This window comes from Leopardus geoffroyi, chromosome E2 (assembly GCF_018350155.1).
Source record: "Leopardus geoffroyi isolate Oge1 chromosome E2, O.geoffroyi_Oge1_pat1.0, whole genome shotgun sequence".
NCBI classification, from domain to species: domain Eukaryota; kingdom Metazoa; phylum Chordata; class Mammalia; order Carnivora; family Felidae; genus Leopardus; species Leopardus geoffroyi.
In genome coordinates, this window is record NC_059335.1 from 44,233,216 (window position 1) to 44,259,557 (window position 26,342).

At 45.0% G+C, this 26,342-nt stretch overlaps 1 protein-coding gene across 1 annotated transcript in view; it reads left to right on the forward strand.

Annotated features, from left to right (window-relative positions):
- The window catches only part of CDH1 (cadherin 1), an 83,314-nt gene that overhangs the window by 37,017 nt on the left and 19,955 nt on the right, over positions 1 to 26,342 (forward strand). Inside the window, exons 3-6 of the mRNA XM_045443299.1 lie at positions 21,879 to 22,096; positions 23,754 to 23,897; positions 23,996 to 24,151; positions 24,919 to 25,063. Coding sequence (XP_045299255.1) covers positions 21,879 to 22,096; positions 23,754 to 23,897; positions 23,996 to 24,151; positions 24,919 to 25,063 — 663 coding nt within the window. The remainder of the gene's footprint in view (positions 1 to 21,878; positions 22,097 to 23,753; positions 23,898 to 23,995; positions 24,152 to 24,918; positions 25,064 to 26,342) is intronic.

The following is a 26,342-nucleotide window of genomic DNA, read 5'->3' on the forward strand; positions in this document are numbered from 1 at the left end:
GCACAACATAGGGAATAACTTAAAAATCACTGAAATTATGCACTTTGAATTGGTGGATTTTATGTTATGTGAATTATGTCTTGATTTTTAAAAATGCCAAGGGCTAGAAAATACGTTATTAGTGAAACAGTTCCTGTTTGGAGTAGTAGAGCTTTATCTGAGCTTTCAGGAAACAACCTTGAAATGTAGGTGATTCCGCATGGCCCCACTCCCTGAAGAACCCTGAAGGGATTCTGGGAAACCACAGCCACCTACCTGCTGCAGAAAATGAACACCCAAGATAAGTTTGATGTATTGTGTAATGCAAAGGCAGGCAGGCTCTCCAGATGAGCCTAAGCTAATGGCTTAAAAGGGTGTTTTAAAGGAGAACATTGCATCCTGACTGGTCTGAACTCCTGCCCAGTCAGCAGAAATGGAACATTGAGAGTAAGAGGGGAAAGTATTTAAAACTGGGATCGTTGGCAGGTCTTTGCCTTGTTGTATGGAGTTTGGTTAGTGCACTGTTTTCCCATTTAACTGATGGGCAGAAGGTTTTCCTTCTCTCCCTGGCTCCTCTGGCATGCCTCCTTTGTCAGAAGGCAGGAAGTTCTCTGGGAATTAACACCCAAAAGTCGCACCCTTATCTAAGCAAGTAAGGCCTTTGGGGATGGTCAGGTCGCCACTCCGGTTTCACTAGGGTCAGTGAGGTCCAGTATCAACCAAAGTGTTGAGCCAACTTTACTTAAAGCTCTTAGAGCTAGTTCTTGTGCTGTTGAAAATCTCCAAAGATCTCCTCTAAATGGGCCTTGTCAGATGTCAACACACTGCCTGCCCCATCAGCACTTAGCTTTCTACCTGGAGTGCCAACTTTAATGAAATGCCCCAGTGGCTTCTCTGAAAAAAAAAAAAAAAAAAAAAAAAAAAAACCTCTCCTGTCTGGAACCTGACACTCCCATTTGGTGATCTTGTGCAGGAAGAGTGAAATGATAGAACCAGGGAAGAGAGTTGACAGAACAGATGAGAGAGGTAGGGCAAAGTGGAGACTATAAAGGCTTTGGGGTCAGGCTGGCCTGAGTTCAGTTTTCATCTCTGCATGTTTGCTAGCTGTGTGACCATGGGGAAGTCACTTCACTTCTATCAGTCTTGGTTTCTTCACCTGTAAAATGGAACCACAGTACCCACCTCCTAGGATTGTGAGGATTAATTAAGAATCTGCAAGGTGCTTGTGATGGTTAATACTTAAACACTTAACTAGTAATCATAGGTGTGAGATCATAGTGTACTAGCCTGTTTGAAAAAACTCATGAAGTTAAGATGGGTACTCCTGACTCCTGAGTATCCTTGTCCCCCTTCTGTTGGGGCTGACCCCAAGTCACTTAGTCAGTGTCTAAAACTGGGGATTCGGAGCCTTCAATTCCTGGCCATTTCCAGGCTCCACCATGGTCTCTGGAAAGTATGTTCATCTCTGTTGGTCTACTTGTTCAGGGTTTATTTGCTCTTGGATTGACTTTGGGGCCGTCTGGCCCATAATATCTTACCATTGTTTAGGGAAGACAAAGGCACCATTTATTCACTTGAGAAATGTTTATTGAGTACCTATTAAATGCTTGGCAGTGTTGAGTCTGCTGTGGATATATAGTAATAAACACAACATTTCAGGGACCGGCAAAACTTCTGCTCTCATGGAACTTAGGGATAGTAGGTAAATAATAAGTAAATAGGTCTGGTAAATCTATAATGAGGTGGTAAATGCCATAAAGAAAAAACAGAAGAAGCATGAGGAGGGAATACTAGAGACATTGGGGTGCCGTTTTAACTAGAACGTTCAGAAACTGCATCGAAGGTAACATTCACCTTGACCTTCGAGTGGAGGAAAGGAGAGAAGGAGCCATGAAGAGCATGGTCCTCTGGGTAAAGGGAACAACAAATATGGATGACTTAGGAGCATTTCTAGCATGTTGGTTTTTTTTTTTTTTATCTTATTATTTTTTTAACATTTATTTATTTTTGAGACAGAGAGAGACAGAGCATGAATGGGGGAGGGTCAGAGAGAGGGAGACACAGAATCTGAAACAGGCTCCAGGCTCTGAGCTGTCAGCACAGAGCCCGACGCGGGGCTTGAACTCACAGACCGAGGGATCATGACCTGAGCCAAGGTCGGCCGCTTAACCGACTGAGCCACACAGGCGCCCCTCTAGCATGTTGGTTTTAAACAGTGAGTGAGGTTGGGGTGGTTGGTGACAGGTCAGAGAAGTAGCTGGGGCCTGATAATAGGGAGTTGGGCATTTATTTGGGAAGAAATGGGGATCCTTGGAGGACTTTGAGTGGATCACAGGCAGATCCTGATCTGACTGGTTGTACCAGGCCATTGTGTGGAGCAGAGGCCCAGGGGACCTGGGGCAGCGTTAGGAAGACCTTCAGGAGGCTACTGCAGTGATCTGAGCATCAAGAGATGAGTTGGGTGGGTCTGGGGAAATAAGTGTCAAGTGCTTAACTGTCACCATGTTCTTCGCTTCCCGTTTTCATTTCCCTGCCCCAACCCCTTACCTGTGCTTTGTTTTTTATTATTCATAGCCCTCAAAACATGCCAGCAGGAGGTTTGGAGTTACTTCTCTGCTTGCTGGTGCTCGAAGGTTGGGGTGGCATTGGAAGCAACCAATCTTTGTGGCATCATTTGAGCCCCTTCGTTCTCTCATTCTCCCTCCCAGCAGTCACACGCTCAGTGTGTCTTTAGGCCAGAGCTCTGCTTTGGGAATCTCTGGCCCCTTCAGGAAATTCTCAAAGGCCATGGAGCTTCCTACTAGCGTCTACATCTTTACTGGTAATTCCATGGACTCCCCCATAGACCTTGAATTGATTCAGAGGTTCTCACTGCTAGTAAGTTCTCAGGAGGGACACAGAAAAGGAAAAGAGTAATGGGAAACTTCGTTTCACAGGCATGGAGTTATTTCCAGGTGGCCTGAGAAGGGAGGACACTGTTCCCTGTGTTGCCTTCACTTTGATCTGAAGAAGTGGGAAAGCGTTGACTTCCTCACATTTAGATCTTGCCCATAGGCTAGGGGCCACCACACCCAAAAGTAGGAGTGGCAAGTCCTGAGGGGTATGGGTGAGTCCAGAGGGAGGCACTGATGGGATTTTAGTCTACTGGAGGGCCATAGAGCCTGTGCCACCTTTGTGGCCCTGCCTCTCCTGCAGGGTGGCCTCAGAGGCAGCTGCACAAGTTTCCAGTTCTGGATGTCTATAATGTGCCAGTAACTGCAGCACAGTTTACAGGGTCCGCCACATGGGATGCTCTGGCTGAGTGCTTGATGAGAATTCTTATCTTACCAACAGATTTCCATGGTGTGTAGGGACCATTCTTTCTAAAATGGACGAAACTGAGACTTAAGGGTTGATGTTGATCATACAGCTGGTTAGAGGCATAGTTGAGATTAGAATCCAGATCTATCTGGACTCCCAAGTTTATGCACCTCCAAGTTTATGCAGCTCAGCTGCATGGGGGCTACACCTGCTGAAGCCATCTGAGCGAGTGAGGGGTGTTGGGGAGGCCTGGCAGCCCAGTTCCGTTTGAGGGTAGATCTTAGCATAAGACATTTCCTTTCCTTCCCAAGTGGTCTCACTATTTCGATTCCGATTCCCCCGCTGACCTTTATCTCGCCCTCTGGTGCCATCGTTACCAACGTTTTTAGGCGTCAGCCCTGTACAGTCTGTCTCTTCTCCCAGCCTGTCCCTCATTCTGTAGAGGGCAGTGTGCCATTCTTGCCCCTCTGCCTCTGGACTAGTTCCAGGGGTCAGTATCCCTCTTAAAGCATGACTTTTGGAAAGAAAAAAGCATTCATCCTTTAGCTCGTTAGACTAAACGAGAATGTACTTCTCAAGCCACAGATGGAATTGGATAGAACAGGACCAGATAGCCTCTCATATCCTGAGTGTCTTGTTTCTGATAATGCAACTGACGTCTGCGTTAGGGGTTTTTGGAAGCCTGAATGCAGGGCTTTCCTATTGAAATTAGTTGGCTAAACACTATCCCTCCTTCAGTTTAACTCTGTCATTAAAGAAAAAACTGTCAGTTTATGTGAAGATAGAAAGCAAACATGAACCAGTTCAAATAGTACAAAAGGATATAAAAGCAAGTCTCCCTCCCACTTTTCCCATCAGCACTTTGCCTCTAGAGAAAACCCAAGTTACCAGTCTCTTGTATCTTTCTGAATGTTGTTTTTTTAAAGATTAATTTATTCGTTTAAGCAATCTCTACACCCAACGTGGGACTCAAACTCAACTCCGAGATCAAGGGTCACCTGTCAGCCAGGTGCCCCTCTTTCTGAAGATATTCTGAGTGTGTTCTTCATCCCATTTTGCTTTTTGATTTTATTTAAAGACAAGTTCCTCCATATTATTACACATAGATTTACTTGATTCTTTTTTTTAAATTTTATTTTAGAGAGGGTGCCTGGGAATGAACAGAGAAGGGGTGGGTGGGGGGGGGAGAGAGAGAGAGAAAGAATGAATCTTTTTTTTTTTAATGTTTATTTTTGAGAAAGAGAAACAGAGCACAAGTGGGGGAGGGGCGGGGGGGGGGAGGAGTCACAGAATCCAAAGCCATCTCCAGGCTCCTAGCTGTCAGCACAGAGACTGATGTGGGGCTCGAACTCACCACAAACCGTGAGATCATGACCTGAGCCGAAGTCGGACACCTAACCAACTGAGCCACCCAGACGCCCCTACGTGATTCTTTTTCACAACCATTTCATTCTTTGTAATTTCTGCACTATTTTCTGTTGAGTGGATGCTTATTGTTTATTTAACCAGTCTTCTGTCGATGCCGTTTCTGTCTTTTGCCACTTCCCCACGCCTGCAGTGACTCTCCTTAAATACGTATCCTCGTTTACCTGTGTGAGTCTGGCTGTGGGATGAGGTTGTAGATGGGGGCTTTGCTGGACAAGAGGTGGTAAGAATGGAAAATCTCTAAATGTGGTCAGAATGCCGTCCAAAAAAGGTGTACTGGTTCCACTTGCCATGATGTCCAAGAAGACCCCTGAGCCCACATCTTTGCTGATACAGTTCAGATGGTGTGTGTCATTGATGAGAAAACTAACCCAGGAATAATGAAAGGACTTGCTTGACTACTCATCTTCCTGACAAACCCCTGAGAGAATCTGGTCACCTAACTCGGCATCCAGCATTTTTCTTACTAGACCGGCAGACTAGAGTCCTCCCCAGCAGCACCCCTTCCTTGTCTGGTCATGTGTGGATCATCCCCTTCCTTCATGCCACCCATGTGGACCCCCTCCCTACGATTTCCTGCATCCTGGGTTGCTGAGATTCTCAGAGGGGCCCTGGTCCCCTGGGGACAAGTCTTCTGAGCTTTTGCAAAAATATAAATTCTTCTCCTGTAGAATGAACAGAAAACACCTTATATGTGGTCTCCTACGATTCTTTTTTTCCTTTTTTCTAACCTAGGAATGAGCAATATGTTCGCATGGCTGAAAAAGTGACCGGTACAAACAGCATACACAACGAAAAGTTGAATCCCACACTGTCCTTTTTTTGGTCCAATAACAGCCCTACCCCCACCCTGTAATCTTGCTTAATGGTTTCTTCCAAATTTGTATATGCAAACATAAGCAAGTATGAATATATATTATCCTGTGTACTGCTTTGTGCCTTTTACCACTTGACAGTATGTCTTAAGTTTCGTTCCTTGGTAGTGTATAAAGAGCTTTCTCGTTTGTTTTGTAGCCACAATAGTATTTTTTTGGAAACTAAAGAAATTCCATAGTTTATAACTGACCTCTCTTTTTTTTTTTTTTCATTTTTTTAAGTGTTTGCTTATTTTTGAGAGAGAGCGAGCAAGGGAGGGGCAGAGAGAGAGCGAGACATAGAAACCGAAGCAGGTTCCAGGTTATGTCAGCCCAGAGTCGGACGCAGGGCTTGAACTCACGAACTGTGAGATCATGACCTGAACTGAAGTAGGACACTTAACCGACTGAGCCACTCAGGCGCCCCCTGACCTTCTCTTGATAGATGCTTGAATTGTTTCCCATATTTTGCTACTACAAACTGCCTTAATGGATAATGTTGTACATAGTTCATTTCGCATGGTGCAATATTCCAGTTTTGATCCCATGGGAAAATGGTAAGAGTCTGGGTAAAAGGACCGTGGAGTCTTGTCAGAGTTGAAACCAGGAAAATGAGAAGTTGGGGAGCCGCTGCTGGGACAGGGGCCACAGATAATGTGGTGGCAGCAAACATACAGTTGCATCTTGCAACAGTGGCCATGTGGCCTGTGGCTCTGCCCCAGCATATGGCACAGTCCATGTCTCCAAACCTTGACCTGGTCTTCATGTCATTTTTTTTTTTTTATCCTACTTGGAATTCTTGGAGTGAGCACCCTAATCTGAGATATTTCTGCTTTTTCCTGGTACTTGGAGGGATGTAGGATTGGTTGCAGGGTTCATTTCTCAGGAGCCTGTGCAAGGGCACACACGTGGGGTCTGAGGGTTTACCTTTAGAGCCAGCTGAGTGGATTTAGCAAACGCTCTTGGAAGCAACTCACTTCCGCATCAATGCTTATTTGTTCTTGATAATGAAAAATGATGCTAGCATCTATTAAAGAAGAGAAAGCCTCCTCTTGTAAGCTCTATTGGACAAGTGAGCACTTGTTTCGGAGTCATCTGCAAATGCATGTGACCCAGAGACTCTGTGGGAAATGCCTCACTTCTGCAGCCTTGGCTTCCAGCTGTTCTTTGGAGCCGTTTTAGGAGTTTTGTTGCAAATGTCAGAGGCAGGAGGCCCCAAGCTTTTCCAGCACAACCCACACTTGGAAAAGGTGCAAGCCTTCTTTGTGTTGCAAAAGAGGTTTCCAGACCTTGTTCCTGAGTTTACTGAATGATTCCACATTCCGAACTCTGCAGCAGATTTCCGTGTTTCCGCAGGCAACGTCAGCACATTTCTGTGTGAGCCAGGGCTTGGGAACTGCTGCCCCCAGATTGGCGCATATTTCTATCTGGGTTGTGTTCTTTGTAGAGAATTGGTCTGGCTTTGGTGGTCTATCTTTGTGGCCAGGATGGGTCTGCCTCCATTTCACATTGCTCTTACCTCTCCCTGGAGCTTCTCTCCTTCCTCAAGTCAGAGCCTGTGGTGGCAGGTCCTGGGTGTGAATTCTGCTTCAGAGAACGACTAGCTCTGTGACCTTGAGCAAAGGACTTAGGCTTTTCTGGGCCTCTGGCTCATCAGCATCCAGGGTTTAAAGAGCACCACCTGCTTTATACCAGCTTGGGAGTCCAGGTTTTCACGTGCTCAGCACAAAGCTTGCACATAATGAGTATCCTTATATTGGATATTTATTCTTCTAATTGCTGTTAATTAGAAATTATCGCCTCTCTTCTCCCTCCCCACTTTAACACCCTAACCTTGGCATTATGGGGTGCGTGGATTGTATCTTTTCTGAACCATGGGACTTTGACTCAGAGGAGACCCAAGTAACTTATTTTTGTTACAGGTTCATCCAGATGTGAGTTACATACCACACAATTTACAGCAAGAATACAGAGAGATAATTTTTATAAATGTACGCAGCTGTGTGGCATCCCCACAATCCACTTTTAGAATGCTTTCGTTCCTCAAATCCCCTCCTGCCTACTGGCAATCAAGCCTCATGCCTACCCCACCCCCAGCTCCAGCCTGCCGCTGCTGCTGTCTCTAGTTTTCTAGAATTTTTGCATAAATAAGAAGGTACTCTTTACTGCACTGGTAAAAAAATAAAATAAAATAAAATAAAATAATCAAGCCTGGGCCATGCCCCAGACTAACTGAATCTGATCTTCCAGAGCTGGCAATCTTTTCCAGTGTTTGTCCTTTTCTTCCACTGAGCATAATGTTCATCGGTGCTATTGCCCTTAGCGGTGTGTTGTTTCCTTTTGTTGCAGAGTAGTTTAGTTATATTATATCTATCCTAATAACTGCATAGGTTAATGTTTTTGTTTTGTTTTGTTTTGTTTTTTTGTGAGAAAGAGAGCACACTCATGAAAGTTGGGGGCGCACAGAGCAAGAGAGAGAATCTTAAGCGAGACTTAATCTCACTGTGAGATCGGGACCTGAGCCCAAATCAAGAGTCAAGAGTTGGATGCCCAACCAAGTCACCCAGGCATCCCTAAGTTTGTTTTTTAATGCGTAAATGGAGAGAAAGAAGAAACTTAGGAAAGAAGGTTCTTAAGAGTATTATAGTGTCCATACCCTAATCTTATTTTTATTTTTTTAAGTTTTTTTTTTTTAATGTGTTTGTTTATTTTTGAGACAGAGCATCAGTGGGGGAGGGGCAGAGAGAGAGGGAGACACAGAATCTGAAGCAGGCTCCAGGCTCTGAGCTGTCAGCCCAGAGCCCCATGTGGGGCTCAAACTCATGGACTATGAGATCATGACCTGAGTTGAAGTCGGACACTTAACCGACTGAGCCACCCAGGCCCCCCCCCCCCCAACCTTTTTTTAAAGTAATCTCTACATCCAAGGTGGGGCTCCAACTCATGACCCTGAGACCGAGAGTCACATGCTCTTATGACTAAGCCAGCCAGGTGCCCCCATGCCCTAATTTTAGAAAAACAGGCTATCGGGGTCATCTTGGGTGGCTCAGTCACTTAAGCGTGGGACTCTTGATTCGGCTCAGGTCATGATCTCACGGTTCATGAATTCGAGCCCTGCATCAGGCTCCGTGCTGACAGTGCAGAGCCTGCTTGAGATTCTCTCTTTCTTGCCCTCTCTCTGCCCCTCCTCCCCTGCTCGTGCTCTCTCAAAAATAAATAAACTTTAAGAAACAAAAGAAAAATAGGCTATCAAGGGATTGCAGGAGAGGGGAAATGAGTGAATTAGGAGAGGGCTATAGAAATCTGAGGGAACAAATTACAGGCATAGACAGTGGCTTTTCTGTATGAATGGGAACTTGAGGACATTGTGCTTTTGGCTTGTTCTTTTATTTTTTATTTTTGGTTAATTAAATGCTTATATTGAGATATGCTTCTCACATCAGATATTTCACCCATTTAAAGTGTAGGATTCACGGGTGCTTGGGTGGCTCAGTCAGTTGAGTGTCAGACTCTTGATTTTGGGTCAGGTCATGCTCAGGTCATGGTCTCACAGTTTGTGGATTGAGCCCCATGTTGGGCTGTAGCAGAGTCTGCTTGGGATTCTCTCTTCCTCTTTCTGCCCCTTCCCTGCTTGGTCTTTCTCTCTCTCTCCCTCTCTCTCTCAAAAGTAAATAAATAAACTTAAAAGTGTAGGATTCAAAGAAAAAATAAAGTGTCGGAGTCAGTGGCTTTTCAATACATTTACAGTTGTGGAAACACAGACAATTTTAAAACATTTTCATCATCCCAAAATGAAATCCCTCACTCCATTGCTGTCACTCCTCAGCTCTCTCCACCCCAAACCCCACCAGTCTTAGGCAGCCACTAATTGGTTTTTTGTCTGTAGGTTTACCTATTCTGGACATTTCATATAAATTGAACCATAAAAAGCAATCTTTTATGATTGGCTTCTTTCACTTAGGGGAATGTTTTCAGGATTCATCCGTGGTCTGGGGCGCCTGGGTGGCTCAGTTGGTTGAGCGTCCAACTTCACCTCAGGTCATGATCTCATGGTCTGTGAGTTTGAGCCCCGCGTCGGGCTCTGTGCTGACAGCTCAGAGCCTGGAGCCTGCTTTGGACTCTGTGTCTCCCTCTCTCATCCCTCTCCACCTCATGCTCTGTCTCTTTCTCTTTAAACAAACAAACAAACAAACAAACAAACAAACAAACATTTAAAAAAATTTTTTTTGAAAAGATTCATGCATGGTCTAGCATGTATCAGCAATTAATTTCCTCTTATTGGTGAATAATAATCTCTTACATGGATAGACTGCATTTTGTTCATTTATCAGTTGAGGGACACTTAAGTTTCCACTTTTTGGCTGCTATGCATCTGTGTTTTCTTACATTTTTCCTTTGATGGATACACGGTGCTGCTTTATGAAATTAAAAACAAAAAACTAGGGTTTGGTAGGGAGTTGGTGTGGGTAACAAAGCACCCTCTTAAAAAGTGACTCAGGGGGCGCCTGGGTGGCGCAGTCGGTTAAGCGTCCGACTTCAGCCAGGTCACGATCTCGCGGTCCGTGAGTTCGAGCCCCGCGTCGGGCTCTGGGCTGATGGCTCAGAGCCTGGAGCCTGTTTCCGATTCTGTGTCTCCCTCTCTCTCTGCCCCTCCCCCGTTCATGCTCTGTCTCTCTCTGTCCCAAAAATAAATAAACGTTGAAAAAAAAAAAAAAAAAAAAAAAAAAGTGACTCAGAAAATGTGAGGTGTGTGTTTTTCCCATCGTGTCAGCATTCATTGGCCCAGGGTAAATTGGAAGGGAAATCACTGGGTATGCTCATCTTACTGCCAGACAGTGGTGGAGAAAAGAGGGGGTCCCAAAAGAAGTCAGGCTGTGGAGAAGATGGCATATGTAAGGGTTAAGACTATGGATTTCGGGGTTCAGTTAATTCCAGCCCTGCCGTTCATTGGTGTGTGACCCTGGGAGAGTCACTTAACATCAGTCACTTAACTGATAAAATTGAGAGTGATCCTTCCCTTAGTGGTTGTGATAATATAAACCACTTACTCTACCTCTGGCCTGGCACAAAGGGAGCCCTTGAAGAGCCATTCTCCACCCCACTGGGTGCTCTAAGCACCTGGGGCAGATTCAAAATATGCTCAGGCCTGGGTATTTTTAAAAAGCATCCCAGAGGGGCGCCTGGGTGGCGCAGTCAGTTAAGCGTCCAACTTCAGCCAGGTCACGATCTCGCGGTCTGTGAGTTCGAGCCCCGCGTCAGGCTCTGGGCTGATGGCTCAGAGCCTGGAGCCTGTTTCCGATTCTGTGTCTCCCTCTCTCTCTGCCCCTCCCCCGTTCATGCTCTGTCTCTCTCTGTCCCAAAAATAAATAAACGTTGAAAAAAAAAAAAAATTAAAAAAAAAAAAAAAAAAAGCATCCCAGAGAATCCATGTGCAGAACATGTTAGACCCTGATGTTAGAGAGATTTTGGTCAAGGTGCTTTATTGCACACTTGAGCCCTTCCTGTTGCATTAGCGGCCAGGATCTAGTCCCCTACCCCAGGCCTGTGAGCTGCCTTTACCTGTGAGGCGTCCGCAGGAGCTGGAGGGAGGAGGGGTTCAGCTGCCTTGGAATTTGGAACAGAGCGCCCTTCCTGGCCGCAGGCAAACCAATAGAAAGGAAAAGTGGGCAGAAACTGTGGTGTGAGGGGGGAGCCTTTTCTTTCTAATCAATAAGCAAACAGTTCCTGGAGTTGCCCAACCTGGCCACAGGAATGTTTCCTGGATTGCAGCCTGTGGGAATGATCAATTATCGCCTCTGTATTTAGTCAGGCGGTCGGTGTTTGTGTACTTAACATGCAGCCAGAAGCGGGGACAGTAAAGCTCCCAATTTAATGTGGAAGCCAGAGGGTCTGCCTCCCCATTCTCTTTGTTCTTTTTGAGGAAACCAAACAAGTTTCCCTCCCTCTGTCAGGGAAGAAGTCCCTGCTCCACCTCTGCAACAAGCAAGGTGCCAGCTCCTGTTAGAGTGAAGTTCAGTGTTTGCCCACTTCCCTTTTTTAAATGATTTGAGATGGGATTCCCTTTTGCCTGGTAGTGTCCACCCTGGAAAATGGAATCCAAGTCCTCGGGCTTCTCAAGCTGAGCCACTGCAGCCCCACTAAGGCAGGAATATTGAGGTTAAACTGTGTGAAGTTTTATCAGTGGGTGCTGGCTCGTTTCTGAACTGTCCAGTGGAGGCCTGGAAAGGCAAAGGATTTAAAGCAGTTGTTTTCTGGCCTTGATATCAAAAGGACAAGGGGGATGGGGAGGCGCTCTGGCCCTTCTGGACTGGAGGAAGCAGGAGCCATTGCTGCCCGTGTGGGATCCACATGCTAATGTCACTTTCTTTGCACTGGAAAGTCAGCCCCTGGAGGGCAGGGATTGTTTCCCTGTCGTGTTCATGGCTGCGTCTTCAGTACTAGAACAGTAGGTGTTTGGTGGGTGTGCAGGGCTTGAGTAGCCCTGGAACTGTCCCCCACACTGCCAAATGGCTCGCTACCTTGCTTTGGTATGCACCCAGAAGCTGGGAGAAGCTTCTCAAATGCTCCTTCTGGATGCCTTCCCAGATGCCCTTTATTAAATTGTCCCCTCCACTCTGGCCGTTGCATAAAGCCTTGGAACCCCCTTACCTGCTTATTTTTCTCTCTCAACACTTTTCATTCATGACATTTGTTAACTGAATTGTTAATGACCTGTTCTCCACCAGAATGTAAGCCCCATGAGGGCAGGAGCCTTACTTTGTCTACTTGCTGTATTTCCTAGTCTTTAGATTTCCCAGGCAAAGAGTAAGGGCTCAGTAAATACTTGTTGAACAAAGAATCCTTAAAACAATCCCTCCAAGGAGATAGATGGACATCTCCATTTAAAGAACAGGAAAACCGGTGCTCAAGGGTGGGGGGGGTCAAAGTAACTTGCCTACAGTGACACATATGAAGCAAAGTGGGGATTTGAACCTGACTCAGTTTGACCCCCTTCACACAATGTACAACTATAAAACTGTGTGTAATTGGTTTTTACCAATTCCACAGTTGGAGTTGGTTTTAAAAAAAGAAGAAAGTGCCGTTGATGATACTTTTTTATTCTGCTGATTCTGATCAGCATCCTTGGTGTTTGCTCTCCAGAGAACGAACAGGGCATTAGCCTATGAAGAAACACAACTGGGAAGCAAAAATCCACCACCAGAGTGACCCAGTCAGCATGAGTAACCTTAAAGCAGGGGAATCAAGGGTGCTGGGTCACCCCTTTATCCTTGCTGGCTCCCCTTTGGAGAGGAGGGGCCTGGGCTAATTGTTTCTTGATCTGTAACCTCACTGTTTTTTGTCCGTGCAATGATACCCTGCTCTCCACCTCAGTCCGTTTTATGGTTTTTATATTTTTAAGATTTAACTTTTAATCTCTATACCCAATGTGGAGTTTGAACTTACAACTTTGAGATAACAGTCATACACTCGACTGACTGAACCAGGCAGGCACCCCATTCCTCAATATGTTTTGATGGAAACAGATGTGAAGGAGCCTGCTCCTTAATTCCTACTGAGGCCAGGATCATTGTTGACGTCTGTTTTTAGGGTGTTAGTTAAATGAAGACACAGTCGGCGCTTGGGCAGCTGAGTCAGTTAAGCGTCTGACTTTTGCTCAGGGTTTGTGAGTTTGAGCCCCACATTGGGCTGCACACTGGCCATGTGGAGCAGCTTGGAATCCTCTCTGTCTCTTCCTTTATCTCTCTCTCTCACAATAAATAAATAACTTTCAAAATTTTATAAAAAATAAGAGGGGCGCTTGGGTGGCTCAGTCGGTTAAGCATCTGACTTCTGCTCAGGTCATGATCTCACAGTTCATGGGTTCAAGCCCCGCATCAGGCTTTGCACTAACAGCAAGGAGTCTGCTTGGGATTCTCTCTGCCTCTCTCTCTGCCCCTTCCCTGTTCATGCTCTCTCTCTCTCTCTCTCAAAAATAGATAAATAAACATTAAAAAAAAAAAAACCTTCGTTAAAAAATTTTTTTTCAATGTTTATTTTTGAGAGACAGAGACAGAATGCAAGCAGGGGAGGGGAGGAGAGAGAGGGAGACACAGAATCCAAAGCAGGCTTCAGGTTCTGAGCTGTCAGCACAGAGCCCAACATGGGGCTTGAACCCATGGACTGGGGGATCATGACCTGAGCCGAAGTCAGCAGCTTAACCGACTGAGCCACTCAGGTGCCCCCGCCCCCCTAAGCCTGCACTTTAAAAATAAATAAATAAATAAAGACAGAGTCCACTTATTTATTACTTAGTTTTACAGTTTGTATGTATGTTTGTATTTTGTTTCAAGTTTTTATTTACATTGTAGTTAGTTAACATATAGTGTAATACTGGTTTTAGGAGTAGAATTTAGTGATTAATCACTTAAATGTAACACCCAGTGCTCACCACAAGTGCCCTTCTTAATCCCCACCCCCACCCACCTCCCTCCATCAACCCTCACTTCTCTATCATTGACAGTCTCTTGTGGTTTGCCTCCTCTCTTTTTTCTTTCTCCCTTCCCCTATGTTCATCTGTTTCATTTCTTAAATTCCACATGAGTTAAATCATGTGGTATTTCTTTCTCTGACTTACTTCACTTCACATAATACACTCTAACTCCATACACATTGTTGCAAATGGCAAGATTTCTTTTGATGGCTGAGTAATATTCCATGGTATGTGTACGCGTGTATGTGTGTGTGTGTGTGTGTGTGTGTGTGCCCGTCCGTGTCTGTGTGTGTGTGTGTGTATATGTACACACAACACATCTGAGACTATTTATAATTTGTTCCAGGCAAGGTCGTGTCAAGAGGCCGGTAGCAAGAACGTGGTAGATAGATTTCATGAAAGTACACTTCCCACCCCTGAGATTCCATGGGAGCTGCCCGTTAGCACGGGAGATTGGACGGGTGCAGGCACCCCAGCCAACAGCTCTCATGGAGCATTGCCACTCAGGTTTTATGGGCACAGGCTGTAAGTCATGCTGGTCCACCGGGAGTCCACGCTGTTTATCTTCCCCAGAAAAATGTTTGAGGTGTAAGCTAACCGATGAGAGGAACTTCGACTTATTTTAGCTCTGTAATGGTATGACCCACAGCAGCACATTCTTGGATGTGAAATTTAAAACTTCCTCTTTCACTTGGCTGTCTGACTGTCCCTATGTTTTTCTGTGGTGCTGGGACTGAATTTCCAAGGCACAGCATTCCTTCAAGGAGAGAGAGGGAGTATATGTGTATAAGGGGAAGATGGAGACAGGGGACACTTTCCTGTTATTACTGTTACTCTACCTGTCCTGTTCTCCTGTGGGAACTTGCTGTTCTCCATTCAGCTAGGAACTAGTTGACGCATAGCTTACTGATACTAAGGTGGTAAAGTCCTGAAGCTGCCTCAGACCACAGGTTCTGCCACTTCTTCTGCTATGTGGCTTAGCCAGGTGTTTCCACTGAGACTTCAGTTTCCTCATTTATTAGCCAGGCTGCTAAATTCCTACCACCCACGGCCAGTGTGTCAAGTAAGGCTATCGGGTTGCTAGTTCTTTTATAGCAAATGGACACATACAGAGATGTCTAGGGGCTAAGAAGATCGTCTTCTTGGTACAACTTGAATCTCAAATAGAGGCCTGATAGTCCTTTCCTTCCCGTTTTTATTTATTTTATTTATTTAATGTTTATTTTATTTTTGAGGGAGAGACAGCCAGACACAGAATCCAAAGTGGGCTCCAGGCTCTGAGCTGTCAGCACAGGGCCTGACGTGGAGCTTGAACCCACAAACCATGAGGTCATGACCTGAACCGAAGTCAGACCCTCAACCGTCAGAGGCACGCAGGTGCCCCTTCTTCCCATTTTTTAAACTTGCATTTTTTTTCTTGCTGAGCGTGGGTGCTTAAACCCATAATGTTGAGTAATTTCATGGACACCCATCAAAGGAAAGTGTTCCAGCATCACCCAGTGCATCAAAGAAAATGGAACCTGGAAAGAAATTTTATAGGCGGTGGTGTCCGTGGAGAATTACGGCTTTGTGATTGGAGTTAGAAACACCATGCCTAACCAGCAAAAAGAGGCTCCTACCTAGCGAAGTGGTAATATGTCTCTCTCCCTAGGATTTCTTTCATCCATCAGGTTAAACTTTTTGTCTTGTATCTTCAGTATTTAAGGTAGAAACCACAGTCCTTGGTTTGGAGATATGCAATGGCAACCTGACCCCTCCCCAGCAGCTCCAGGGGCCTCAGGAGGCTCTTGATCTTGTGTGTGTGACTTTGTCTTCCTAAGGCTGAGTGCTCAAGTTCAAATGGTCCTTGAAATACATCTAAATGCAGGGTTCTATGATGTTGGCTGTGGGAAATGCGTTCCAATGAGAGAGAAACAATCCATAATGCATGCCTTTGTGTATAGTGTGGGGAAAACACTGCTTTCAAGTAGTTGCTGCTGAGAGATTGGGTTATCCCACTAGTTAGCAAATAACTCAACTATGGTTAGCTGGCTTTGATTGTAGGTCCCTGTCCTTACATCTCAACATCTCCCAGAAATACATGAAGGCTTCTGAGACTGTCTGGTTCCACCCACTCACATTCCAGCTGTGGGGCTGGGTGGGGGTGGAAGAAGAAACGGAATCCTTAAAGCAGGACTGTTTGAGCCACAGTGGCAATTCCAAGCAAAGAATGTTGCTCAGTGCTCAAAGCCCTGCCCTGGACCAGAAGCTTTTCATGAACTTGGGTTTAATTTTTATTTGAACCTCAGTCACTTCTTCCAGGGTCCTCTGATTAAAACTATTACTTGGTGCCACATGAGTTAGAAAATAGGGCCCTTTTAGCATAAATAGCCTGCAAAAGTCACAATGTGTTAAAAATGCTTTTTAAAAGTCACTTTTCTTTTCGTCATTTTAAAAGGAATTCATTGTAATTCTGATGCACTATATAATATGTACAAAGATATAGAAGGAAAATATGTTTAAAAAACCAGAATCGGGGCTCCTGGGTGGCTCGGTCGGTTGAGCATCCGACTTCGGCTCAGGTCGTGATCTCGCAGTCTGTGAGTTCGAGCCCCGTGTCGGGCTCTGTGCTGACAGCTCAGAGCGTGGAGCCTGTGCCTATTTCAGATTCTGTGTCTCCCTCTCTCTCTGCCCTTCCCCTGCTCATGCTCTGTCTCCCTGTCAAAAATGAATAAACATTGGGGCGCCTGGGTGGCGCAGTCGGTTAAGCGTCCGACTTCAGCCAGGTCACGATCTCGCCGTCCGTGAGTTCGAGCCCCGCGTCGGGCTCTGGGCTGATGGCTCAGAGCCTGGAGCCTGTTTCCGATTCTGTGTCTCCCTCTCTCTCTGCCCCTCCCCCGTTCATGCTCTGTCTCTGTCTGTTCCAAAAATAAATAAACGTTGAAAAAAAATTAAAAAAAAAAATGAATAAACATTAAAAAAAAAAAAAATCAGAATCGCCCCCTGCCCCCACTTCAACCACATTTTGAATCTGCCCCTCCCATCCAACAATTACCATTAGGCTCCTGGTGGGTAGAGTTGCCTACTGTTGGGGGATGTTTAAAGACTTTTTCTTCTTAATATATATTCCTTTTTATTATTGCTAGATAAGCATGTCCCCATTTTGCAAATGGAAACAGTGGTGAAGAATGCTCACTTTGGAGCCAGACAGCTCAGCCCCTTCAGTCACAAGCATATAATTGAGGACAAAGAAAGCAGAGGTAGTGGTCCCTACCCCAAAGGGTGGCAGAAGGTGAGGAGGAATTACAACACAAAGAGCACAGTGCAAGGGTCTGGCTTGTAGAGAACACCATGAGGCCGAGCGGTTAGGAGCAAGAACTCTCAGACGGCCTGGGTTCCAGTCCCAGCTCTGGGCCTCACGGCCTGCCTGGGTTTGTTCCCCACGTGTGAAAAGGAAACACTGGTAGTACCACCCTCAGAGTTCCGGAATGGAGTGAGTTAATATTTGTAAAGTGGTTAGAATGGAGCCTGACACTTAATGTTCTACAAGTGTGTAAAAATATTAAGAGAATAGTAGATAAAAGGTAGTTGAAGCTATTAGTCGAGGCTGTGGTTTTTGGTGGTGGTGGGGATGATGTTATTGCAGTGAAAAGATGTCCACACCTAGAGATGGCCACCTGGGTTCTTGGCTCTTGTCACTGGGATTTTGGTTTCTAGACCAAATGACCAAATGACCAAATGACTAGTTTTAGGAAAGGAGGTCATCCTGACTTAAAGAACACTTACTTAATCCCTTGTTGGCTTTATGTTTATTTTTGTTTAATTTTTTATCGTGGAAACGTTCAAATATACCCTATCCTCATGGACTGATTATCTTTTTCTTATTTGAGTCCCCCATGCTGCCATTAGTGGTCACTGTGGCTCTGAGACATGGCCTGGTCCTTGTCAAGGTTGAAGCAAGGAGCTTTCTGAAGCTGGAGATTCCCTCATCTTTCTTGTAATTTCTGGTTTCTCAGCCCAGAGGATCAGATTGCACAGAAAGATAATGGGCCTTAATGAGCACCTGGAAATTCAGGTTGGGGCAGCGCACACTTCTTTGTCACTTCTCAAGGGGTGGGGCTTAGCCACCATTAAGACAAGATGACCCAAGCTGGTTAAGCTCCTTGGCTCAAAGTTATTTGCAGAACCATTTAAAAATGTTCAGGCTGCCACCCTTGGCAAGTCCAGTCCTGCTTGTCCCAACTTTCACTGCCCAGATTTGGACCAGCTGGGGAAAGGAATTAAATCCATGCATAAACCAGAGCAGCTCTTGTCCTTGTTTCTGTGACAGCCACCCCCCCCCCCCCCCCCCCACCCCCGCTCAGATCACCCCATTACTTCTGCTGGGATGGGTTCAGGGGAGGTTATTTGAAAAACATCTAGTTTGAGATGGAGATCCTATTTTAGACTTAAAAGGCAGTGTCTGCGCATCCTTCAAGGACTTTGCCTTTGTTCTCCTCATTTTTGGTTCCCCTGTTCATGTAGCACATACTTGGCTTCTAACAAATACTTCTAGCTTGTCTACCCAAATGCACAGAAAAAATACTCATTATCTACTGCTCACACTGCTCTTTCACTTTCAAAATGTGATCACATTTGCTGTCTTGGTTAATATTCACAAAAACCCTGAAGAGGTAGGCTCCATCAATGGTGGTATCCTTCATGTCCCAGTAGAGAAAACTGAGGCCCAGGGGGGTTAAGCATATTGTTTAAGGCCACTCAGCAAGAACATGGTGGAATCTGGGTTTATTATCTGGTCACAGATCGTAGATATAGAACCAGCCTATAAGGTGAGGGTAGAGGTGGGACCATGGCTGTGATTTTTTTTGTATAAACCTGGAGGACAGGGGGGTGGGTGGGTGATTATTTGAAGGACCCTGCTCCCTTCCTGTGACCTATCTTTTTGTTTGGCTGGATAGCGACCCCCAGTTACTTGCACAAGGTGGCCCCAGATTTCTGTCATCCCTGGATTCTAGCTAGGGGGCAAAATAAACCAGGGCCTTAACAGTCTCTTCAGGGCAAGGGAATGCGGTCATGAGACTAAGTAACTCAGGGTAAGGGCCAGTCCCAGCTCTGCTTTCACTAAGGATAGGATGTCAAGCAATTTTCTTAAGCTCTCCAACCCTGGATTTCTTCATCTTCTGAATATCTTCATCTTCAAAATGGAAATGATCATGGTGTTCACCCACCCACACCAGTCAGGTCTTATTTTCTCTGGAAAGGGTGTGGCTGTTGGCTTCAGAAACATTTGCAAGGGTGGCCCCTGGTGGAAGAAAGTGAAAACTGCAGCCCAGGAATTAGGGGTGGCCTTAGGACTTTGTGGCAGAGACGTGATCCTCATGAATGTAGAGGTGTCTAGCCTTGTAAAATAGGCTCAAGAGCGGGAGTTTTTATAAAAGATCTATTTGGAAAAAGTAAAAATTACACTAGAGAAATGAAGGGGGAGTATTTGAAAGGGATGAAAACAGGCTGCCTTGAGAAGTTCCCAGAATGAGCTGCTTTATCAGCTGTTCCCTGTGTCTAGCTGGCTCTTGAGACAGGTTTCTGCAAGACTGTCTCAGGTCTCTGCTCAGCCACCTCCACCTCAAGAGGCTTGCTCTCATCATCCAGTAATAGTTACGCCTTTCTGAATCCCCCTCTCCTCTGATCACTCTTGTATTACTCTCTTTAATTCCTTTCTGTCTAGCATTTATCACTTCCTGAGATGATTGATTTCTGTATTTGTCCATGTTTTCCACAACAGTTTAAGCTCAGTGAGGAGCAGTGCCTTGTCTGTCTTGTCTACAAGTTTGTCCTTAGAGCTCAGCACAGCTTCTGGCATAGAGCTTGGTGGAAACCTGTAGAATGAGCCCTTTAGGACATTTTTCACCACCAGCGTCACCATCTTTGGGTATTGGTGGTCTTTAAGTTTTAATACCTTAATAGCTATGAAGTTTTAAGAGTTGGGAAGTCATTGGTCATAACATTCCCCCACCCAAGTAGTCCTTCCCTGTCTTTTGCGTTTGTCTTGCTGCCCTGTATGATCAGGTTGAAGACTTTCCTGTGCAACTTTCATTATCTCCCCTGACAATGATCAGTTTCTCTTCTGCATCAGATTGAAAGCAGGTATTACCTCTCTATGCCTGAGATAATAAAAATAGAATTAGCACTCAACAAGTATTTATAGTTATCAATGTTTTCTGTGGGATACTCACGAGGGTTGAATAAATGATTAACCAAAGTCACATTTGTTTTCAAAAACTTAATTGGACAGACATTAATATAGTGCTTATTATGTGCCAAGCACATAGAGATGTAACTTAAGTCAACCCTAGGGGCACCTGGGTGGCTCAGTCAGTTGGGCATCCAACTTCGGCTCAGGTCGTGATCTTGTGGTCTGTGAGTTCGAGCCCTGCGTCGGGCTCTGTGCTTGGAGCCTGGAGCCTGCTTTGGATTCTGTGTCTCCCTCTCTCTCTGACCCTCCCCCATTCATGCTCTGTCTCTCTCTGTCTCATAAATAAATAAATACATAAACAAACAAACGTTAAAAAAACAAACTTAAATCAACCCTAGTAGGTAGTTGCTTTTACTGCCTTCATTCTACAGATGGGTAGACTGAGGCACAGGGAAATTAATTTGCCCAAGGTCACAGAGCTAATAATAAGCAGAGATGGGACTTGAACCAGGTAGCCTGTTCCAGAGTCCATATTCTTTAGAGAGAGTGAGTGTGAACGAGGGAGAGGGATAGAGATAGAGGGAGGGAGAGTCTCAAGCAGGCTCCACGCACAGCTCAGAGCCTGACCCAGAGCTTGATGCCATGACCCTGGGATCACGACTTGAGTCAAAATTAAGAGTGGGATGCTTAACCAGCTGAGCCACCCAGGGGGCCACCCCCAGAGTCCGTACTCGTTATCATCATGCCATGTCCCTCTCTCATTGTCTGCCACTGGTTTTGAAATGTCAACATTTATGTATTTATTTAAAATGTTTATTTTATTTATTTTGAGAGGAGAGAGAGAGAGAGAGAGAGAGAGAATGAATGAATGAATGAATGAATGAATCCCAAGCAGCCTTCATGCTGTCAGTGCAGAGCCCAACTCAAGGCCCAATCCCACGAACTGTGAGAGCATGAACTGAGCTGAAGTTAAGAGTCAGATGCTTAACCAGATGCTTAACCAAATGAGCCACCCAGGCTCAGTTACCCCATCTGCTACTTAAATGTAGACTCTGCAATGTCTCACTGTACCTTAGTCTCTAACTTTTGGATTTAGCAAGCATTCTGTCTCAGTAATCTTAGCGGTCTGTTTTTATATTGTCAACAGCCAACTGAAGGAGAGGTCCCTTTTGTTACTGAAAAGAAGTTACTTTCTAGACAGGTCACTGTTTGTAGTTTACAAGTAGATAAAGAAAATCAGGGGCGCCTGGATGGCTCAGTCGGTTGGGCGGCCGACTTCAGCTCAGGTCATGATCTTGCAGTCCGTGAGTTCGAGCCCCGCGTCGGGCTCTGTGCTGACAGCTCAGAGCCTGTGCCTGTTTCAGATTCTGTGTCTCCCTCTCTCTGACCCTCCCCCGTTCATGCTCTGTCTCTCTCTGTCTCAAAAATAAATAAACGTTAAAAAAAAATTTAGAAAAAAAGAAAGAAAATCAGACCACAATGACAGTCTTCCTGTAATTGTGAAGAACATGATGATAATATTGACTACTTTGGTATCTTTGCTGTTCTGTCTCCAGACGATGGCTTGTTTTGCGTGAGTCAGGCTTTTGGTGGGTGAACCACGTTTGCTTTTTAGAGAAGGAACACTCATGTCTTTAATCTGCCCCATTTCCTAATCGCTGTCATGTGTGCCCTGCAGTGAGTTTTGAAGGATGCACCGGTCAACCAAGGACAGCTTATTTTTCTGATGACACGCGAATCAAAGTGGGCAGCGATGGTGTGGTTAGCGTCAGACGGCCTCTGCAGCTTCATAAACCAGAGATGAGTTTTCTCGTCCACGCCTGGGACTCCAGCCGCAGGAAGCTGTCCACCAAAGTTACGCTGAAGGCAGCAGTGCGCCATCACCGCCGCCATCATGTACGTTGGAGCGTTTCTTGGAAGTTCACATTGTTTTAGTCCTCTGGCTAATGCAGGTTCCCTACCCTTGGCACCATTCACATTTGGGGCTGGATGGTTTTCTGTTGTGATGTTTAGCAGCATCCCTGGCTGTAGCCCACCAGATAGATACCAGCAGCATGCCCCTAGCTGTCATAACCAAAAATGTCTCCAGACAGCCAATGCCCCCCGGGTTGGAGAATCACCTCTAGTTGAGAACCATTGGTCTAACTGAACTAATCGTTGGGAATTTTTTTGAGTAGGTGGGGGGAGGGATCAGCCGGAATGATGGCGCAGTGTGAATATCTGTATTTTCTGTGGGAAGTGTAGAATAGTGGGTAAGAGCATGGACACTATCTGGGACTGAATCATAGCCCTGCCACTTACTGCCTGAATAGATATAGGAGAGTTACTTAACCCCTCTGTGCTTGAAATATCTGTAAATGCAGATAATAATGAGTGCCTGAATTAATACATGTGAAATGATATAACTGTGCTAGGCATACAGTAAGTACTCAGTAATTGTTAACTGTCTTTTTCTTGGAGGGAGAATGAGCAGGAGATCAATCCTCTGATCATTTTATTTTACTCTTTGTGTTTCTAGTGGGGAGAGTCTTGGGAGGGGAAGAGAAGACTCAGTGGGAAACATTTTTTTTAAGTTTTATTTATTTATTTTGAGAGAGAGACAGCGTGAGTAGGGGCAGGGCAGAGAAGGAGGGAGGGAGGGAAAGAGAGAGAGAGTGTGTGTGTGTGTTATTGGGTATGTGAGTAACTAATATGTAGGAATGTAGTACTGGGAAGGATTTCTTATCTCATGTCTGTCTTGTGCATTTTGAAACAAATTTGAAAAGCCAGGAAATAGTGCTTAAATCACATTTGGCAAACAGTGATCAGTGATTATGTGGGGAGTGGGAGATGGAATTGTCCTCTGGAACCTTTACAGTATTATGGTTAATCACTTTAAAGCACTTAAACAATTTGGAAGAAACTTTGCTTCCATCTTCAACTATCTTATTTCCCTGTGTGTGCATAAAGCTATCTTTATCACACATGAAAACTGTTCAATACAAGTCTCAAAGGGCATTTTTGGTTCCCATCACAACAGCTTTAGTTAGAACAAATGGAAACTCAATAGATAAAACAACACAATGAGGTTAAAGAATTTGTATTGATCACAAAGTAGTTCTTAGCACCAATTCCTAAAACTTACCTCATCTTGGCTGATAACTCCACTTTGGAGGCCTATACCCCAAGGAAAAACATAAAAGAAAATTGAAACACTTGAATATCCAGTTGTTGAATAAGCTCTGATATTAAATCATCAGAGTGTAATGTTCTTTTAAAAACAACAGGTATACTATATATAGGCTTGAAATAACTTGCAAAATAATATCAAACTCTCAAATGTATAGTTGTGTATGCATACTGATTACTTGAACTCTGGACATTAGAAGGATCAAAAGAGAATGCCATCTTTATTATATGGCAGAGAGGTTCATTGGGTTGTGTTTTGTTATTAAGTTAAAATCATCGACTGCCCTCAGAATGCTGGAGATGCTGGCTGGGTAGGTGGAACTGTTGGGCCTGTATTATTTCTCCTGAATTACCTGATTTTGTTCTTCATCTTCTTTCCTTTTAGGACACTCTCTCCGAAACCCAGACAGAAGTGCTCACGTTTCCCAACTCCCAGCATGGTCTTAGAAGACAGAAGAGAGACTGGGTTATCCCTCCTATCAGCTGCCCAGAAAATGAGAAAGGCCCATTTCCTAAAAATCTGGTTCAGGTAGAGAGCAGGAAGTTCTTTACTTCTCTGGGAGCAATTTGTCAGAGAAGGACTAAGAAGAAAAGGGATAATGCTGTTTCTTTCTGTTTGGTCTTCAGATCAAATCTAACAGGGACAAAGAAATCAAGGTTTTCTACAGCATCACTGGCCAAGGGGCTGACACACCTCCTGTTGGTGTGTTTATTATTGAAAGAGAAACAGGATGGTTGAAGGTGACAGAGCCTCTGGATAGAGAACAAATTGCCAAGTACATTGTGAGTATCTCTCAGAAGTCTGTTAACAATGGGGTCATATCCTCCCAAAATTTTTTGGTCAACCCATGTTGGATCCCTAGATCAGGTGCTCTGGACATGTGAGGCTTAATTTGATAGCTCTGTACCTGTTAATAAAGGGAGATGACAGGAGAGCTGGGGAAAAATTGGGGGGGGGGGAGGGGAGCATTAATATTTTCTTTGTTAGGAATAAAGAGAGGAGAGTCCTTATGCATGAGTTAAGACCCAAGGTAGCAACTTACTCTTGGGGCCAAAAGTCCCTGACCCAGAGGAAGAGGCCAGTGATGACATTGGGGAGCAAAAGCCATTCTTAGACCTTGGTATCAGAGTAAGCTTGGAGAGCTGAAGGGTAATGCATTGAGGCCAAATGTAGAAAAATCTGGGGAGACACTAGACTGGAGCAGTCAGAGCAAACATTAGCCTGCTGGGAACGAATCAGAGTGTTTTAGGGTTCTACTGTTTTCTCCTAGGCCTGGCTCCCTAGCCCTCCTATGGGAAATGGGAGCTCTGACCCGGTAGCTGTGTTCTCTAGCCCATGAATCTTTACATATCATGACCTCAAACATTGTCATGACACCACTGAAGTCATGACACCACTGAAGCAGCAGCACATGTCCGAGAAAAGTTCTCTGCTAGGGTGTCCTTCCTTGGGTCTTGGAGAGTGGGAGGGGGGTGGAGGCCGGTCACATGACTCCTTCCCTTTCTTCCCCCTGGTTGGGACCCATGTAACCTTCACTTGGCTGTTTCAGCTGTACTCTCATGCTGTGTCTTCAAATGGGCATGCAGTCGAAGACCCAATGGAGATTGTGATTACGGTGACAGATCAGAATGACAACAAGCCCGAGTTCACCCAGCAGGTTTTTGAAGGTTCTGTCATGGAAAGTGCTCTTCCAGGTATGGCCAATACATAAGGCGTGTAGTTCCCAGAAAGGCACTTAGATTCTTTGGACTTAAAAGTGTTGGGGCTGGTGTTTGGGGTCAGGCCCTTCATAGCGATAGAACTTCTTTAGAAGCTTGCACCATGTGTATAAAACATCCCTTCTACAGAAATGTGTATTATAAAATAGCAGTTTAAGAACCTTTCCTGATTAAGAAACAGATGCATGCCATTCATGACCACATTCTTTTCTGTCCCCTGTAAAGGTAACCGCTGCCCTGACTTTTGTGGTAATCATTCCTTTGCTTTCATTTGTCTATTTCACTGTATATTTATCTCTATATGAGCTCTTGTTTGTTTTGCATGTTTTCAAACTTTATGTACAGGGAACCACACTCTACATGTATTTCTGTGGCATGCTTCTCTCGTTTAGCTTTATGTACATACGGTTCTTTGTGTTGGTGCCTATAGCAGTCCAAGGCCATTCATCCTCCTTGTCATGTAGTATTTCTTTGCATATATCTCCTGATGGAAACATGCAAGACTTTCTCTAGGGTATAAATCCATAATGGTAGATGGCTCAGTTGTATTGTATGTGCCTGTTCAGTGTGATACTTGCTGACAAACTGTTTTCCAAAGGGGTTGGACCAGTTTACTCTCCCACCAGCAACATGTATATCCTGGAATTTTAAATTTTTTTTTTTTTCAACGTTTATTTATTTTTGGGACAGAGAGAGACAGAGCATGAACGGGGGAGGGGCAGAGAGAGAGGGAGACACAGAATCGGAAACAGGCTCCAGGCTCTGAGCCATCAGCCCAGAGCCCGACGCGGGGCTCGAACTCACGACTGCGAGATCGTGACCTGGCTGAAGTCGGACGCTCAACCGACTGCGCCACCCAGGCGCCCCTATCCTGGAATTTTAGACTTTTCAGCTCTGTTGACTGTGTGGTGGTATCTCCATACAATTTTAAATTGCATTTCTCTGCTTTATTAAGGGGCTAAGCATTTTCTGTGTTTGCCGGCCCTTTGGGTTTCTTATGACTTCTTTCTTCGTCTTTTGCTCTTTTTTTTCCCCCTTGGGCTATTTTTTTCCTTTTCCTAGTGATCCCTAAAGAATTTTTTTTGATGTGATCAGCACTAGTCCTTTGTCAGTCACAGGTGCTATAAGTATTCTCTTCTACCTTGAAGGCAGTGATCTCAAGTGACCATCCTCTCTGGTGAAGCCGTGACTTACAAGCCACGTCGGAAATTTGTGGGATTTTTCCTAGTTTTCACCTCATTCACTCTGTTTGAGA